General features: G+C 36.7%; 2 protein-coding genes across 4 annotated transcripts in view; one reads left to right on the forward strand and one right to left on the reverse strand.

Moving 5' to 3' along the window:
- SYCP3 (synaptonemal complex protein 3) lies at window positions 1-10,967 on the forward strand. The gene is made up of 8 exons (XM_033057959.1): window positions 1-1,770; window positions 2,335-2,410; window positions 3,367-3,401; window positions 5,081-5,197; window positions 5,985-6,097; window positions 6,810-6,908; window positions 8,067-8,171; window positions 8,299-10,967. Exons 1-8 carry the CDS (start codon window positions 1,596-1,598, stop codon window positions 8,350-8,352), a joined length of 774 nt encoding a protein of 257 aa, XP_032913850.1. The 5' UTR covers window positions 1-1,595; the 3' UTR covers window positions 8,353-10,967.
- The window catches only part of CHPT1 (choline phosphotransferase 1), a 21,138-nt gene continuing 10,320 nt past the window's right edge, over window positions 8,214-19,031 (reverse strand). The window contains exons 3-9 of one of the 3 annotated variants that reach the window (XR_004417705.2): window positions 18,786-18,927; window positions 15,338-15,422; window positions 13,647-13,778; window positions 13,108-13,266; window positions 12,112-12,237; window positions 10,975-11,637; window positions 8,214-8,378 (exon numbers count right to left, since the gene is read on the reverse strand). Coding sequence is in view for 2 of the 3 variants with exons in the window: in XM_033057957.1 (XP_032913848.1) it covers window positions 8,334-8,378; window positions 11,527-11,637; window positions 12,112-12,237; window positions 13,108-13,266; window positions 13,647-13,778; window positions 15,338-15,422; window positions 18,786-18,927 (800 nt within the window). In the remaining variant the exon portion in view is untranslated. The remainder of the gene's footprint in view (window positions 8,379-10,974; window positions 11,638-12,111; window positions 12,238-13,107; window positions 13,267-13,646; window positions 13,779-15,337; window positions 15,423-18,785; window positions 18,928-19,031) is intronic. The other 2 variants (XM_033057957.1, XM_033057958.2) reach the window with 2 other exon arrangements.

Below are 19,031 nucleotides of genomic sequence, written 5' to 3' on the forward strand. Positions count from 1 at the left end.
AGCGTCGGGGCTGCGGGGCCAGCGGAGCTCCCTCGCTACAGCGGGAGGAGCCCTGTCCCTGCCGCCCGTGCGTCCCCTCAGGGTGCGGCTGAGGGCCCAAGCCTCCCTTCCTGCTCCGAGGTGGGTCCCACAGCGGAAAAAAGCTGTGAAAAGCCTCACGCAGGAAGTTCACACAAGTACCGGTTTACTTAATGTCTTTTTGAGGTACGGTGGCAAAAAGAGGTGAGTTTCTCTGAAAATCGCTGTTAAAATACACAGCTGTGGGTTGAAGACACTCGGATCGGCTAAACCAGGATCGGTGAGGGCTACGTGGGCTTGTGAGGTGGCAGGACTGTTTTACACCTGACTGAGGGGGACTAAGAAGTTCTGCTTTTTAAACTGATTTTTAGTACAAAGGAAAGCATCTGTATGTCAGTTGAACCCTGAAGTGCAAGCTATCTATTTAAGTGCCGTGGCAGCATAGGGAGAGGCACAGCCAGACACGCTGGAGCAGCACTCTTTTACATCGTGTCCTCTACACTCAGCAGTCAGAAAGCAGATTGTCTTGACAATTTTCTCTCATTTGAGGATAATTATAATGCAAGGGCTTTTGATTTTCCAGTCAATAAAGACACTTGCTTTTCAAGACACTTGTAAAACCTAAAATCCTTCATATTACGTAGAAAAGCATCAACCTTAGAAAATGCTCGGTATTAAAAAGCACTTATAGCCATGTTTGTACAGATCCATGGAATTTGGGATTTGGGACTAAAAAAAATTTCCACAGCTATTGACAACTAAAGTAGGAAAAAAACCAAACAACAAACCAACAAAACGAAAAAAAAAAAAACAAACCCCAAAAAATCCCAACCCCAAACAGAAATAGGGAACTCACAGCCCTTGAACTTCAAAAGAAAGATCCTTAACAGAGTTCTGAATTTCCCGGCGTGAACTTAATTTTCAGGTCTGCCTCTGCCCTGACTAGTGGAAAACCTACTGATATTTCTAGCTGTGTTGGACTGTGTTTAGAATGAGAGGTTTACTAAAGTAAATAAATGAATGGTTTTTTTAAGAGGGTAGGCTGTGTGCAAAGTGTTTGCCAGTGTAGAAATGGCATTACTTACATGACAGAATGCAGAGGTGTAATAGCTATAAAGAAAGATAAATCAGAACCTGGAAGTTAACCATGACTTTTAAAAATGGCGTAAGCATATGTATATTTGTCTTTAAGCGTGGGATGGCTTGTAGGATCATTGTCTATAGTTTATCATTTCTCTATTTTGAATAGTAGAATATTGGCATAGCTTTTGGGCAGTGTAGTACTGGACATGACAAAATGTGTAATAAACCTTATGGAAGCTAAGCTGGCAGACGTCTTAAAAAATGGATAATTTATCTTATTTTTCCAGCAGAATCAGTATGTTCCTAATAGCCCTGACATTTTTTTAGCATGTTCTTAAAAGCATCACTGATGGATAATGCTGTGGAATACCTCAAAACTAAACCAGTTTGACTGCTTGCATATCTTTGCAGGTGCAGACTGTTAAAGAGATACCCATAATAGGCCCATGTAAGTATGAAAACATATTTCTTTTCAATTTATTGTGGGGGAAGTTATGTCACAAATACAATATACTGTTTCAGTAGGAAAAGATCTCACCATGGCACCATCTGGAAGAAAGCATGGAGGAAAAGCTGGTAAACCAGCACAGGAAGATCAGACCATACCTACTTTTGACTTTGAGGAGGAAAGAAAAGAACTGAGTGGATCAGAGGAAGATATTAGAGAAGGTGCTTATATGAATTTTTTAGGACATTTGTAAAGTGTGAATTTTATCAACATTTGTGACTATGAATAGAAGGGAAGAACAACTGAGTTAGCCAAGGACTGAGCACAGCATGGTTTGTAATGCCAAAGACCACCAGGCTCCTACTGTGTAATTGTGATTGGTAATTTTCAAAATAATAAAAATAGCTATTTGTGATTTTTCTTTTTAAAGGTACAGAATTACATTAGCTATTTTGCAGTAAAATTCAGATTGGATTTTATAATTTTTTATGTTATTTTTAGTTTCTGATGATTGCTATATTGTGAATTGTGAGTAGTGGTGTAGTAGTGGACAGAGAAAGTAAAACTTTGGGAGCAGGGCAGAGAACTCAAAGCAGTGCCAGCTCCAATCTGGTCTTGCAGAATAATTCACCACCATCTGTCAACTCCAGACTCAAAGTTATAGGAACTGCCTGTGTTACTGATGGGAACTGACCATGAGACATGGCATTACAGTAAAGTAGTTACACTTTTAATAACTGACTTACACAAAATGTATTTTTGTAAATATTTCTATACTTCTTAAGGTGACACACCAGTAATGGACAAGCATGGAAAGAAAAGACCTCTGGGCGCTACTCATGTGGTTCCAGATGATGTGGGGTAAGGTTAGATGTTTGGGGTTTTATTTTGGAATAGTTGGTATCTAAATAGATACCAAATTCAGTTATTCACTATACTTATTTTTGCTGTGGGTTTGGAGGTTTTTTTTTAGTATTTGAGTGAAAAATTAAGTAACACATAATACAGTAGTTGTAGGTAAAAAAAGAAAATGTAGCATTTTAAAACAGTAATTCTTCAGTTTCTTCGTAGTTTCTTCTGATCGCACAGAAAAAAATTGATATATTTGTGTGATTTCTTTTAAAAGATTACTTGTTTTATCCTAAATCGTTGATAACTTCACTAAATTCTATTATTTTTTCTCTCATTTTAGTTGCTTGAAGACATTACCAATACTTTAAATGAGCCACATATTGCATGAAAAATAAATTATTTTACAGATAAATCTTATCAAATTTAATATTCATGGGGAGTGTAAATGTAATAAAGAAGTACACGCTAAAATAGTTTTCAAGTAGATTATAACTATTGGGTTGAAGATGCCGTTTTTACTGTATTGTTACACTGCCTTACACACTGGTGTTACCATCTTAAAGATGTTGTGAAAACAACCCTGAAATTATTTGCCTTGGGATTTTTTACTGTGCCTGCCATGCTGAGAGATGGACTTTTTTTCATTTAGTGTTCCAAACCCTTTTTGTTTTCTTTGTTAGGGAATAATCAATTTATTTTACTGACTGCCCTCACTCAAGACCCATTAAATGCCCAATAGTGCCTCTTTACTGGGGAGTCAGCTAATAGATTCTAGCTTCTTTTTTTTTTTTAAGTAAATTAGTCTGAAAAAGAAACCTCTCACAGGAGGAGAAAAGAAGTAAAATATTTTATCTTATAGCAGCAGGAGTTCTGTCACTGCTTAGAAGTAATAGGCATGTAAATAAAATAAGTTTTAAGCATGTTCAACAGATCTTGCTCTAAAAATTTGGAACACTGTTTCATAGGGGTGAAGTACAGAATATGTTGGAGAGATTTGGAGGTAAGTACATTTACATTCTAATAAATAAAAAAAATTACAGAGTTGAAAGTAATTACTTACCATAAATTTCAAGACTTACATAAAATTACCAGTTTTTGTAGGATTTTTCAACATTTCTGAATAAAACCAGTTTCAGGAAAAAAAAAGTTATATCTAAGGAGAGCAAAGGGAAAGAAGAGAAAGTAATAACTGCATATAAATGAGTCACAGCTTGTAAGTGTAGATAATTACAAAGGAAAGGGAAAGATGCGTGAATGCTTTGGATAATCAATTCCAATTTAAAGGTGAAGTTTAAGAGGTAGTAAATATATTGTAGAGAAAAGGGACAATAGCAGTTTGCTTTTGGTCTCATTTAACTTTTTGTTACACTGCCATAAAGGATACTGGGGATGGCAAGACTTGGGTGAGAAATAAGGGGAATGAAGTAAAGAGCAAAAGGAAACAAATAGTTCTAATTTAGACAAGCAATTTTGCAAACCAAGTTTAGTTGTGATACAGAATGAGAGAGCAGTCTGTACTGAGCACTTCCAGAAATTCTAGAGAACAGGGAATCAGCAGGTAACAGAATTTTCAGCAGTCGTAAGGAATATGAGTTTCTAGAACAGCTAGATAACAAGGGTAAGTAATGGTGGTCATCCAGTGATGAGAGATTTGTGTGTGTCACTTAGCAGGATTTAGTAAAGTCATAATCAGATCCTCAGGTGGCTTTACTAGTTAAATTACCAGCTGAATTCTAGATGACAGATTAGAGAAAAAACACTTCTAACTTGTAAACAATGTGCAATACCCATCACGAGTAAAATACATCAAAAAGCCATGGAAGGAAAGGAAACCATCTTAATGCCAGCATTACACTCTCCTATACCTGACTGATACTTTTCATTGTCTGTAATAAACCTGTACAGACTCATTACTTGCATGTCAAATTTAAGGTGAAAGAGGAGCTTAAATAACTCTTAATCCACGAATTAGGACTTTGGCTGTCAAAAAATTACATATTTTGTATTGCATATTAAATGGTATTAGAGATCTGGCAATTCAGATTAAGAGGAGTATTTCAATGCTAAAAAGTTATGATTGCTTGTAGGACTTGTTTAGGATTCAAAAAAGAAAAGAAAGCAAGGATAGAAGGATGGAAAATGAGTGGATCAGAGAGAGGATGCTATCTGCTCAAAACAGTAGTTTTGGCATTAGCAGAGGCAGATGCCTCAGCAAATTAGAGAGGTTTGACAGATGTTTCCTGAAATCTACAGCAAGAAGGAAATTACTGTATTAACTGTGACTTGATAAATCTCCAAATGTACATTAAGTGAAACAAACACAGTAATTATATTAATACTTTAAAAGTACTGGCTTTCTGAAGTATAAAAATAGTTATTCATTCATTATGTTCACAGGGATAGTAACCACAAACTAAGCCTAATTTATTTCTGAAATGCAAGAAATTTGCATATGACTCTGAAACAGGTGTTGGTTGGGGTGTGCAAGGGGTGTAAGGAAGCTGCATTCACACCAGTGTCACCAGCAGGCTGAGGGACACTCACCACATTAGATCACACCAGCTTCTTGTTGTTAGAATCCACCTCATTTGCTTCTCCAAAGTGTAACTCATCAGCCTTTTTAATACATGGCACAATGTATCCAGTATGCCTAATTTCTAAATATTCTTTGACTTTCAGCTGACATTAACAAGGCTCTCTTAGCTAAGAGGAAACGATTAGAAATGTATACAAAAGCCTCACTCAAAACCAGTAACCAGAAGATTGAACACGTATGGAAAATGCACAGGAGCAAAGGTGAACTTTACTCTTGGTTTTCAAGCCTTTGCAGCTAGATTCCCTCTGGGTCACAAAATGGATAGTTGGTCTGTTGCCTTGCAATAGCAAGTACTGTATCTAATGTTAAATATCTGCTCAGGGCCTCTGCTGCCTCCCGTTGTGTCCACTTTGTTAATATGACAGTAACAGTTTAGCATGTTCTCTTTTGAACACAAAATTTAAGATTTGAAACTCTGAGAGCAAGGTAAAGAGTGGGGCTTATTTTTATATATATTATAAATAATTTTCACCTTGCTTAACATTCCTCTCACCCTTAAGGCATATGTAATTACTATTTGATACCAGAGATAGAGCAAAATGAAAAAGGAGACAGCTAAAAGCTACAAGTCAGCAATATCTGTAACTGTCTTGGTGTGTTATACATTTATTTGTATTTGAAACTTATGGGGACAGAGTTTTAAGAAATGAGCTTATCAGTTTTGCATTATAAAACCCCTTGTGTTAAAGCAAGCATCTGGAATTGGATTAGAAAAACATGGTATATCTCAGAAAACCTGACACTGCTAGGAAGAAGAGTTGTTACAATTTCTTTTTAACCGGTATTTCATGTGTGTTTAGAGTGCTGTCTCTATAGATATATTCCACATCCACTCAGTGTGTGTGTTCAGTTTTTCAAAACATACAGGGTCAGATGTCAACATAGCTTAGTTCTTTATCTGTGCCAGCTTTTATTCCATTCCATGTGTATGTTGAAGCTTAGCTTTCCTTGTAATTCCTTGTAAGCATTTGTCATACTTACAGATAGTGTCTGTTTATAGGCAGAAGCTCAATCATGAGTTCTCCCAGCAGTTCCTGACTTTATTTCAGCAATGGGATGTAGATGTGCAAAAGGCAGAGGAGCAGGAAGAAAAACTAGCAGTGAGTTTCCAGCATGGCATTTTCCACAAGGAAGGAATATTGTTGTTTTGATACTCAAGAAATGTAAAAACACTTTATGTAGTTTAAACATAAATATATGATTATTTAAGTTTGGGAAGATGGGTGCATTTATAAACTTTATTGCAAGTTTATAAACACTGTTAAGTGATTCCCTAGGCCAGCATATGGCTTGGAAAAGCATAGACTATTTAAGGAGAAGAAAGATGTGCTGTTTCTGTACATCATAGTCTTTGGGTTCAGGAATAAAGGGAAGTAGTTGTCTTTTAGCATACATTGCTTAAAAATATGCCTGTATATATAAGTGTGAGAGAATTTGATCACTGAAAGAGGATAGGAGCTATACAGTGGAATGTAATCATGTGCTGTTGCTGTTTATACTTCCAATTTGCTTTTCCCTAGGTGCACATTCTTCTGGGATACCCTAACAAGCTGTGGGGCATAGCAACCCTCATGGGATTTTGCAGGCATAATTCAGGTTGCAAGAGACCTCAGGAGTTGACCTAGGGCTTAATCCAGTCTTCAGTCTTACTTTTGTTAGTAAGAGCCAGGGTAACTTCTCTGGGCAGAGATCCACACTACAAGGCACAGATTTCCAGTGAAACGCAGAATTTCTGATTCTGAAAAATTACACTGGTGTGCTGTCCAAGCACACAACTGATGCAATTATGGGTTTCTTTTGCTTCTGCTTCAGAATATGCTTCGTCAACAACAAAAAGTCTTTCAACAGGCAAGAATAGTTCAAAGTCAGAGATTGAAAACCATTAAGCAACTCTATGAGCAATTCTTAAAGGTAAACCTTTTTCTTGGAAGGCAGCTGACCCTTATCATATCACTTAAGAAAGCTGTATTAGTTCAGTGTTTTAAGTTGTTTGGTATTTCTTTAACAAAGTAACTAACATACTAGACAGGAAGCAAAAAAACTGGTTTGAGTACAACCACACAAAAATTTTACTTTTTTGCTTAAAGGCTTTCCTCATTAGAGAAAAGCTTTTGTGCCTTCATCATCTTCCTGACCCTTTTCTGGGCTTAGTCTCTCCTGTATGTCCATGTCTCTCTTGTACTCAGGAGTCTGAACTGGACCCAGCACTCCAGCTGTGGCTTCACCAGCTGCGTGGCCCCCAGTACACGGAGCAGACTGAAGTCCATCAGTTTCTGACAACCCTTAATTTCAGTTCGATTCATTCCCTAGCTGGTTTTGAAATTTCAGTTATGATAAGCTTGGTGTTTGGTTTGGGTTTTTTTCAAGCCTGGTAGTTGTTAAAAATAAATCTGAAATGGAGCAACTCTTATTTTAAAATAGTCAGAATTTACTGAGTATATTACAGAAGCATTAATAAATAATAACTGTTCAAAAATGTCAAAAATGTCTTAACAAAGAGGAATAACTGAACGAAACTTTGATTTTCTCCTCAAAGAGAATAAAAAGATAGAAGTCAAGCCTCAAATAAGCATAAACAAATAAAAATTAAGGAAAATGCAACTAGACACATACACAGAGGCAAGTGTAATTGTATGTAAAAAAGGGAAGATAACCAGGGAGTTTCATTTGGCTTATTTGGGGAGAAGTGTGCAAAGAAACACAGTGGGGTTTATACTCCTCACTTCAAGTCCCACAAGGTTGTCATAATAATGAACCCCCAGAATTCCGGAGAGATGTCTATTCAATCTCCTCTTGTAGAACTTTTAATTGAAATACAGAATAAGTAGCTGAGACCTCACAGAGGCTGACTGGAGGGTTCTATTTTCTTCTCAGGGTACATACTGTTTAAATAGGAATGCAGACTGGAGTCCTGTATGATTCCTCTGCCAAGTTCTGTGACAACTCATCAATTATCTGTGATCACTGTAACAATTAAATTGTAGTAGAATAATGATTGCTTTGTTTGGTTGTTTTAAATTAACCCATTGACATTGAGAAGTTTTGAATTAATATTATCCTTAACTTCAGAGCATGGAAGAGCTGGAGAAGAGCAATGAAAATCTTCTGGCTGGTGCCCAAAATGAACTTCGCAAGGAAATGGCGATGTTGCAGAAGAAGATTATGATGGACACTGTAAGTATCAGATCTATGAACTTAGCTAAATAGACCATTCAATTAAAAGTCATTTGACATTCATTTAATTCAAAGGAATCATATTGATACAGCATTTGTTCAGCATTATCTCCTTTTCTTGTGACAGCAACAGCAGGAGATGGCAACTGTTCGCAAGTCTCTTCAGTCCATGTTATTCTGATGGCTCAGTGGAAGAGCAACTTGTACCTAAGTAACACGATACAAGTACAGGCATTAGAAGGATGTTGAGATTTTAAATGTTTCAAGGTTCCTATTAAACTCTTTCCTGGATTGTTCTAACCTTGTCTGTTAATGTTCTAAGAACATATCCTAGTAAACTTTTATTACTGGGGAGCACTGTGGATGCCAAACTATTCACTGTCTGTTCTGTTGATTTTTAAAAATTTCATATTCATGTCCAATAGCATTGGACTGTTACAATTGTTTCACTTTTTCTAACATCAAATTGTAATAAGGGGAAGAATTAATGAAACATGCATTACCCAGATTTTACATAATAACTTGAGGCCTTTAGGTACATTGTGCAAATAGAAGCATTTCTAACAAGCTTCAGATTTTCACAGTTTCAACATTTAGTCTGCTGATATATTAGCTGTTATAAAAATTCACAGGGTATGACATAGCTCAGATAGAATTGTTTAATGATGTGTATTATGGTAAATTAAAGTAAATTTTGTTAACTCTTTTGTTAGTCTAGACATTGTACTATCTTTGTATTAGTAAGAGATTTATAAACTGCTGTAATTTTTACTGAAAATGCTGTTTTTTGGTTTTTTATGAGCTTAATGCATCAGCTCAAGTAATGATAATTAAACATTATGCATTTTGGGGTCTACTTTTTGTAGAACCACTGCTACAAGAAATCTACCTCATTTATTTAGTACAGGCTATTACAAATATTACTTTTTGCAATTCCAAATGACTAGCAATTTAGGGAGGCCTGAGTTTTAAGGGTAAGGCATTTGCCTTTCATGTACCATGCAGTTTGTTTTTACAGAAAACCATTATACCTGAATATCTACTTTTAAAAATTAAGTAGTTGTCAACGTATTTAATACTTTGATTTAATACACAGTAGATAAAACAAACCATCCACACACCCACACACACAAAATGCGATGTTTTCACAACATTGTGTTTCAAAACCATATTTTTCTTCTTCATCACCAGATTAGTGATGGCTAACTTGCAGTAACTTCAGCTATTTGATTGAAATGAGTATGGAACTTCTTGTTCTGCCTCTGCTAGGATTCAGGACAGGAGCAACGTGGAAGTTCCACTGCTACACTGATGCATGAGGCGATACGGGCTTCTCATGGGTAACCAGTAACAATGCTGATTTGTAATTACTCAGTCTTGGCCCTCTAAGGACAATTACAGGAGGCTATAAAATAGGTGACAGGTTCTGCTTCAGATCTTCGAGGTAATTTGTTAGCAATATCTCCTGGTTCTGGTTTTGTTTATTAGTCTTGAGTCATGGTTCTGGTTTTCTGAGTGCTTTTTGCATTAGTTTTCTATTATCCACATACCTCAATCATATCCTCAAAACTACTTATACCTACTATGCCAGGACACAGTTTTGACCATTGTGGAGAACTCACTCATTTCACTCTAAAGACATGTCTGTGTCTTTTTATCAGGAGGTTAATTTTCTTACAGTATTCAGCCAAAGTAAAATGGTCATTAACATCTTCTTTTCTATTTGACCATGGCCTGGGTTCAGGCTAAATTCACGTGTAGATGCTGTGTCATTTCCATCCTCTAACAGGAATAGTAGGATTTATTCTGTATTGGTATTAGTCACTTTGAGTTGTCATCCTGTGGCAGTAACTGTTACAGTTATCCCTCAAAAAGATCATTATACTCTTCTTAGGCATGAGGGAAGTGGACACTGTTTTATCCCCTCCAGAACCAGCAGGCAATACACCACTTTAAAAATTCCTTGAATGCCTCAGGAAGTATTTTTGAATGAATAAGCAGTTGGGAAGTTCCAGTGGTAGTATTTTTAAAATAAACCATGGCATTCTTGATTGGACGGTTCAGGAAGGACTTCATTAACTCAGAACTCAGGTACTATCAGCAGCTGGAAGGAGTCATGCACACTTACATTCAACAGCTTTTTGCATAAACCACATTCAAATAGTACCTCTTGAAAGGAGCTTAAGCTTACAGGGTTTGTGTGCAAGTGATCATTTTTTCATACAGATGACAAGCTACTTTAATTCAGCTTTTCTATAATGGCAACAGCCCTCTTGTTAGGTGTATTATGTTACCCAGTGAGTCTGTTCTTAAAGGAAGAGAGAGGCTGATATTGGCTCTGAGTTCCTGTTTTGGAGTGTTTTACATTATGGCCCAGTTTTGTGCTCTTTTGTTTGGATAAAGTACAGTGGGAGCTATGAGATAATAGGATCAGTTGTAAGGTAAATGAACACAGCGATAGCAAAAGCACCACAGACGGAAATACAGAATGGTGGTGGGCTGCAGTGCTGGAGCCACAGGCATTGAAGTTTAACAAGTAACTTTGTCCTTCACTTGCATAGGCTTACAGATACAAAAGTTAGAGTCCTCTCCTTACATAGCTACCTGTAGTCTAGATAAGGATGAAGCACAATGAGACTAATCTTACTATGACCACAAAAATAGAAACTGGCCTTGAAAAAAAGTGCAAGTTAAAATTTTATGTGGTAGCAGTAGGTTATGAACTTAGATACTGGAGAATTGCTTGAATTCTAAAGGCACTCATAACAGTACTTTAAAGTAGAAAAAATTTTTTGAGCTGTACCTCCTTTATCTACTGATCCAACAGCTTGTTCCTTAGAAGTGCCAGAAGAGAGATTGAGTGATTTTAACCTCGTGGCTGCCTCATTTTACCAGTCTTAATGCAGGATTGAATTCATTGGTACATCTGACAACCACTTCAGAGCAGTTCCAACAAAATTTTAGAAACTAATGCTATGAGATTAGACAATTGGGTTAGGGAAACAGGAGCTTCCTCTTCGAATTCTGGTTGGTAGCACCTTGGTTTGCGTCTACATTCACCAGAAGAGAATTGCAGAATTAAAGTTACCTTACAGGAAATGGCAATATTTTCAAATGTAGCATTTGTGGTCTGAAACACAGGAAAATACATACTGGTTCTAAAGTACAACAGCATCTGCAGAATTTGTATCTACTAATTCTAACATCTTGTAATGTCTGAAACAGTGAATTTTCTCATAAAACTGTTTTCTTCAAAAGCTTAATCTCTCTTCCCAAACACAAAGAGGCTGCTTCATTGCCCTAACTGCTTCTTCTCTTGTCCTTGCCTTTTTAATCAGTCATTATGGTTTTGAACCTGCTCAGGAGCTTGATGAGATGAAATTCTGAAGACATGTATATGAAGATGAGCAGCAATCTGTAGGCACACACCACTGGCATATCTCAGCATATCAAACAAGGATATCAACTTAAAAAGAACAAAATAGAACAGGTTAAAAAGTGCATTTTAAAAAATTGTCCCTACTATGAATATGCTATACTTTAATCAGAATTTATCCAAGTGACAAGTGTAACATATATACATCATTGTAACATATAGCTACAGAGTAGTCTAGTCTAGAATTAAAAATAAAACCATCACAAACACCTACAGCCTAACAGCACTAAGCACTTACAAGATCTGATAAAAAAAAAAGTTTGCTGGTTCACAGAATGACTTTAAAAAACCCACATGAACTAAAGCATAATTTCAGGAGAGATTTATAAATTTACTCTCACATCTCTGTTTCAAGGAAAGCAAGACAGTCAGCTCCCAAAAACATATCTCCATGGTACCCTGGCACTCCCTCTGCAGTGACAGCAGAAATGGCAGAGCAGAATGACAGGGACAATTCCCAATCCACTTAAAGTATGGTCCAAACAAAAAGTATAAAACACTTACCAGTGCTATCCACAGAACAATATATTCATCAATGAAACTATTGAAGTACTGGTCCAAAAACAGAAGTCCTGGCCCAATAAATGCAGAGTCCTGAAGACAAATTTCACTTTTTGTCATGTGAGCCACCTATGTTTAAAAAAAATAAAAAACTTAAAAATCCATCCCTGCAAGGCTGGTATAACTGCCAGTTAACAGGCATCAGATCCTTGCCCAGCAATGTCCTCTTGGACATCTATACCCATGCATTTCAGTTCCCCGCTTTATAGTTTTCCAGCACCGTATTCAAAGGACTGTGCAAGTGTATTCCTGAAAACAAATACTATCCACTTGAAATATTGTTTTTATCCACTTGATTTTCCCTAGCCAAAAGTTAACTAAGAAGCAGATCTTTTCTTAGGTGGCAACACTTATTCTCACTGTTTGGTAAGAAAGTCTGTAAATTTTGAAAAATGTTGAAAAAAATGTCTTGAAAAAGTTTGAAAAAACTTTGAAAAGTTCAAAAAGTTTGAAAAATGTCATTCTTGGAGAAAAAAAAGCATCTGGTTGGATTACTGATATTAGCAGATATGTAGCAAGGCAACTTTTTTAAATCCATTGAGCAGTGTTTTATGTACAAAAAAGACAGAATAGAGACAGAAAAGTTTCCTCTTCATTTTAATGATGCAGTAAATTCTTATTTCAGATAATTAAATGAGAAGTCCCACACTGTAGTGAGGCTTAAGAGATCACAGTTATGATGTTAATGACAGACAGTAAATGCATTTCTAGGAATAAGTTAAACAAAACTGAAAGTCCTAATCAGTCCATTCAACAGCAAATACATGTTTGCATCAGTGTCACATTATCTCTCTGTGGAACATGAGTCTAGTTCAGTGTCTTGATCACAATACATCTGGTAATACATTAGCAAAGCAAAAGGGGGAAACAGTGCCCCCTGATCCAGTAAGTGTTACACCAAGAACCAGTTTAGTTTTAGGAGGTTTAGGACTGACTTACCACCAACTTCTGTGAGATTTTGGCATTCACAAGCCCAAATGTCAAGACATACAGGCAAGAATGTTTTTCAAATAGCCGAGTTGTAGACTTTTTATAAATTGTTATGGCCAGTGTGATAAGCAGTCCAATGTGCAGGCCTGGTGAAAGAACACTTGTTCCCTAAGATATAATGGGATGAAAATTTGTCTTAAACTTCAGTCACATGGTAAAGTCCAATTTTTATACATACTGCAAATCCTATTAAACAAAACCAGCGTTGAAAATTTGTCAAAATCCTTTAGTATTACACCACTGTTAGTACCCTTTGCAGTGACCACTAATAAATTTTCTAAGAAAATTCACTGCTGGTTCCCATGACAGAAGAAATCCAGTAACAGGCAGAGAGAAGGTAGAAAATGAATTTTGCTTTAGCCATCTAATACTCACATACCTGTCTGCTTAAATGCTTAAACAAATAAAACCCTTATAGGTCATCTGAAACACAATAAATTATGGGCATAAATTATTCAAACCTTATTTGGATTTTTAGAGCAACTTACTGCTATTGTAGATCCATTCTTTCCAACCCCTCCACCAAAGATGACACGGAAGTAATTGAAAAAAGAAAGTGCTGTTCCACACAGGATGCCAATAACTGCAAAGAACTTCAGTTCTAAGCCCAGCAAAGGGACCTTTGCAGAAACAAAAGAGAAAAACCGAAAAAAAAAAGAAAAAACCACAACAAAACAAAAAAAAATATTAAAAGTTAAGCACACAACACCTTTTTTAAGAAGTGATTAAAGCAGCCACTTTTACCTACTAGACAAATGTTTTATTTGAACCTCACTTTCCTATGAACAAGCTCAGGACAACAGTGTTTAAAATTTTTCTTAGCAAAGGAAACTACAAGTATCTTTTGTAATACTTAAACTCCACTACTGACTACTTAGTTCTGTTCCTGAAATTCAGCTAGATCTTACTCCACTCCTCCTTAATACATTCTTCAAATATTTTCACCACTTAAGCAAAAACATGACACAGACTACTGCCATCAATCACCATGATATGGGAGCAGGAAGAGGGATATCCTTCTATTCCACTGGATAAAACAACACTGATCCACAGGAAACACAAACACCATCTGCCTGCTGTGTATTTTGGCACATTATTTGTATGCTGTATCTTTGCATATCATATCATGAATAATTAAAATTTGTATCTGAAGACTACAGTTACCTTTTAGAATCAATTGCAGTTTCAAGGAAACTTCCAAAGGCAGCAGAGGATTAAAAGAAGTAATAAATAGAAACCATTTACCATATTTTTTGAATATATAGTTTTTTGAGATACAGCATAACTCCAACAGATTCTAATAGTGAGGAAAAAATTAATCATAATTTAAGTTTAATGCAACTACTTTGTTTTCCAACATGAAAACAAGCTTTTTGAAAATAGTAAAAAAAAGGCTGGGAAAGGGAAACAAAGTTTAGCTAAATATTCCTTAATTGTTGAGTATACTTTTGAACTAGTTTCCATTTCTTGGTGGTTTATATTTAGGTTAATTTCTATTGATTATCAATAGTATGGAAAGCTAAGTCTCAGCTCTTTGCACCATAACCAATCAGAACTACAAATTTCTGAATAAGGGCCTAGAAGAGTTGAGATTTTTTTATACTGTCCACTAAAGTGCATCTTTAAAGATCAAATAAAAGCCAGAGATATGGAAAAGTTTTGGGACAGAAAAAATGCTTTAAATATAAATATTTACATTTACACGGCTGTGACGTAATTATTAAAGATCAGTACATCTGCACCAACACAAGTATGGATAACTTAACCAAAACTCCCTTGCTTTATCCCATGGTTTCATTAGATTGAAGCATTTAATCCTTAAATTTTAAGATAAATCGTTTAACTGAAATGTATGCCTTACAATAAAATATACAAAATATATAAAATCAGAACAAAAACAATTTGCTAAAGCTTAGGTATGTGTGGAGTAATAGTTCCAGATCAGAAGTTTATATGTGGCAGATGGGGTCTTTTTTCCTCTGTTGTAGCTATAAATCTGTGCCCAGGGAGTAACACCAATAGATCTAAGTTAACTATGACATTAAAATAACCTACACTTACACATTACACAACTAGTAGGTGTTGATGGTACTTGCATGGAGCAAGTTCAAATACCACAGGAACAGTGCACACTTAACAGTGTTCCTCAACAGGAACTCTGAGCACTTAACACACTCACCTTATAGTCCCATATTCCTGCTCCTCCATAGCCAGATATCAAGAGCAGCACTGTTATGGCAATCTGAACTTCAGTTACATCAATTCTGTGAAGGGGGAGAAAAAAGAGATTTAGTTCAAGAATTTTTTGCTGTAAGTGTAAAGTGTGTGAAGGGAAGGGGAAATAAAACCCCCGGTAACTGTAGTTCAAATTATGTAAATATACACAGAATATTATTTTCCTTGTTTGAGAAAGCTAGTCTATATGGAAGCACACATCTCTGACTAAGACTTAAAATTAAAGCTATACTCCTTTTCTAGAGCAAGCTACATATAATTTTAAAAGGGAGACTTTTTAATGAATGCATTGTTAGCTATTAGAGAATTCTGTACAAATTTACAGAGTTGTTGATATGTAAGTTTAAATCAAGGTTTAAAGTATAGTAAACGCAATCAAATATTTCCATTAAAAGCACAGCATATAAAAGCAGAGACTATAACGAGCAGTCTGAGAAAGAAGAGCTTTCTTCAAGCCTCATATCATGAAAACTTGACGGATACAGCCTGCAAAACAAGGGAGGACTGAGCCAGTGGATAGGCAAGCATGTGCCATATTTCTAAAGACATATAATTGCTATCTTGCTTTCCTCCATAAAAGTTGCTTTAGGAAGGTGGCCTTGTATGCCCTATGAAGCCCAGACTCCATATTGCACCTTTGTTTGTCCTCAGACAAGATAGACAACTCTTTATCATTGTATTTAATTGATGAAACCTAACATGAAGACAAGGCTCAAGGAAAAAAAAAAATCAGTACTTCTTAAGATTTAACATAAAATAAAGACCAAAAAAAGTGCATATCAAAGGTACCTTTTATGGTACCAAAAGTTTTGAGACAACTACCTTATCTTCATACTAAAGTACCAGCAAACAGTGATAATGAATGTTCAAGATTTCTTTTAGCGGTTGGAATAAATTTGCTGTTTTAAGGTATGATGACCAATGTGTTGCTACTTACTTAGTATCCTGTCTGCCCAGGAAAGAGTGGATTTTTAAAAGGAGATAGCAATCATCTCTTGGGTAATGCAAAATATTTATCAGAACTTGATAATCTCATTTAAAACTATCTTCTTTCATCAGAAAGATGGTGATAAAATATGCTAAATTTAATGACAATCTTGTGACTCTTAGAGGATCCAGAGTTTAAACTACACTTAGATGATAAGCTGAGGTTCTCATCACCTCTTAAAGCCAAGAGAATCGGGAGTCCTCTTCTTCTAAGGTGTTGTATTCCCTCAGTTTTATTTGCTGTAGTGCTCATTGGACTGTAAGGTGAACTAGTCCAGCTTGCCAGTCCTGTGTAGGCTTTTCACCTTCTGCCCATTTCATTAAGTGGCTTGAGGTCCAATGACAGAGTGTCACAGACAGTGGGGCTGGGAGTAGGCTCTTCCTTCTCTGCCAGGGATGAAGTGTTACATCCACCCAGCCATTGCTGAACTTGCCGGCTACCTTACGCAAAAGCACCCATGTGCAAATTCAGAGGTTGCACTCTGTACTATTAACAACAGGATTTCTAATCTGCATTGCCTTTGTTGTTGCTGGTGGTGGGAGGAGGCTCAAACTTTAAGTTGTGTCAAAGTTTAATACTTAATTTTACAGCAGCTCAGACTGTTGGTGGCAAGAGAGCCCAAATCAGAATCCAAAGACTTTACTCAGACGCTGTACAGCATTCCACAACCTGACAGTGTCACATTATTCAGCTCTCTGATTCTTCCTGGCCATCAGCACTAGGAATCCATCATTTTTTATTTATTTCTAAAATCAAGTGCTGTTAATTGAGAAATAGCATCAGTGAAAACTTCCATGCATCTTATTATGTACCGTCATATTTAGAGCACTATATTAATGCCTTCTTCACACCTCTATGTTTAAGACAAACAAAACTGGAAGCCTTGAAAAAAACCTGTGACCTGTTTTCCCTGGACAGAAATAAGTTGTCTTGTGGAAAAGCTGTGTCTGTTTAAACAGTAACCATGTTCTGAGCTGTTTGTACTATGCACTATCATCATGTTAAAGTAGAATTCACCAAGTTTTTAACAAAATTTTTATGTGGTAAAGGAATCTCAGTGTCTTGCCAATGTGAGGAAATAATTCTCATGCTTTTTGCAAGAATAAAAGGTACAGAAAAGCAGTCATGTCTGCAAAAGGCCAGAGCTCAAGACCTAGTCCACCTCCCTTCAGAGTAGCCTACTGTCATGGATAGAAAGTATCCTATTTCAGCCGTTACTGTAAAGCACCTATTTTTGTTTATAGCACAAGATGCCCCTTAAAGCCCCTTAAAAACAATAGGATGTGCAGGCAGGCAGAAGAATTACAGATTGTGGTAAAATGCATTTCCAGCAAATCAAGAAGAGCACTTATCAATATCACAGAGACAGCTGCATTTGATGCAGTGTGCTGGTCACCAGCCTGTGTGCCTGCTGATTCGCTAAGTCACTTCTTGCAGGGCAGAGCTAAGTAGGACTATGAACAGGTGATTTAGCAAGTGACTGGGATTAGCAGGATAGCCTTCATGTATCACTTATTTTCAGTTCTGCTGCCACAGAAGTCTCAAACCTTTTCCACTTTTCAGAAGTAATTATATTAAAGTAAAGCTTGCTGCTTAAAACCAGCAAAAGGCCATGGCAGGCACTACCACAGCTACAGGAGGGTGCAGCAATCCCCCCACTCTTAGCAGTTAAATTAAAATTATTGTCTTCTACATGAATGTCTCCTCCTATGCTGCAGTGAAACAGATAAAATTTCTATCGAGTCATGAACAGCATCACAGCAGTCTCTAGAACTGACCTGACAAAACCTAAAGGACATCATGAGCCAGTATGAGCCAGATTAAAAAAAGGCCCTCACATAAATGTGGAGTAATTCTTCAACCACTGCCATAGATCTGTGGAACTCCTTAGATGCAATGCGTAGCGGAGTTCATTCCAAGGAAGACTGAAGATGTCTATGAAAGGGAAACCTATTAGCAGGGTAATTTCTGTAAAATGCACCTGGTTTAGAGTCCCCTGGGGCTGAAACCATTCTATGGCTGGGAGATTAAAAAGGGAGGTACCCAGCTGCTTGCTCTGTCCCTACTCCTACACAGGACACTTGTCTGCAATGTAAACAAGACCTCTCTGGCCTGAGCCTGAAGGGTATTTGTATGAGTTCTGACACCAAATCCGCAGACAAAAGAGGTAAATGCATGCAAACAAAGCACAGAGTTAAAATCAGCTGCTAAAACAACAGGACCTTGGTGTTATGCAGAGTTTCAAGTTCTTGTCAGGAAAAACACAAGTCTGCTAGATTGGAAGGGAGATGAGAAAGAAGGTGAGAGAAAGACAAAGCAGGGAGTAAACCAAGAAGAAACTGAAATCAAGGAGCTAGCAGTCTCAGACATTAAGCCACATTTACTTCTAAAGATACCTACTTACTTTCCAAACCTTAGTATGCCTGATACGTATGTCTGCCAGTGAGCAGAATAGAACATGAACAGTCCCACAAAACAACAGAAAAACAACCAGTCAGGATTTGTTCCTAGTCGGATTGCTATGCAGGATCCAAGGACAACAAATACTGAAAAGCAGAAATGAACATGTTAGTCATGTTGCTTGAACTTAAGAGAAATTTTAAAAATAAATGAATAAAACAGGACATTTTACATCACTCTAACAAAGTAA

The sequence above is a fragment of the Catharus ustulatus genome, chromosome 4, assembly GCF_009819885.2.
Source record: "Catharus ustulatus isolate bCatUst1 chromosome 4, bCatUst1.pri.v2, whole genome shotgun sequence".
NCBI lineage: Eukaryota > Metazoa > Chordata > Aves > Passeriformes > Turdidae > Catharus > Catharus ustulatus.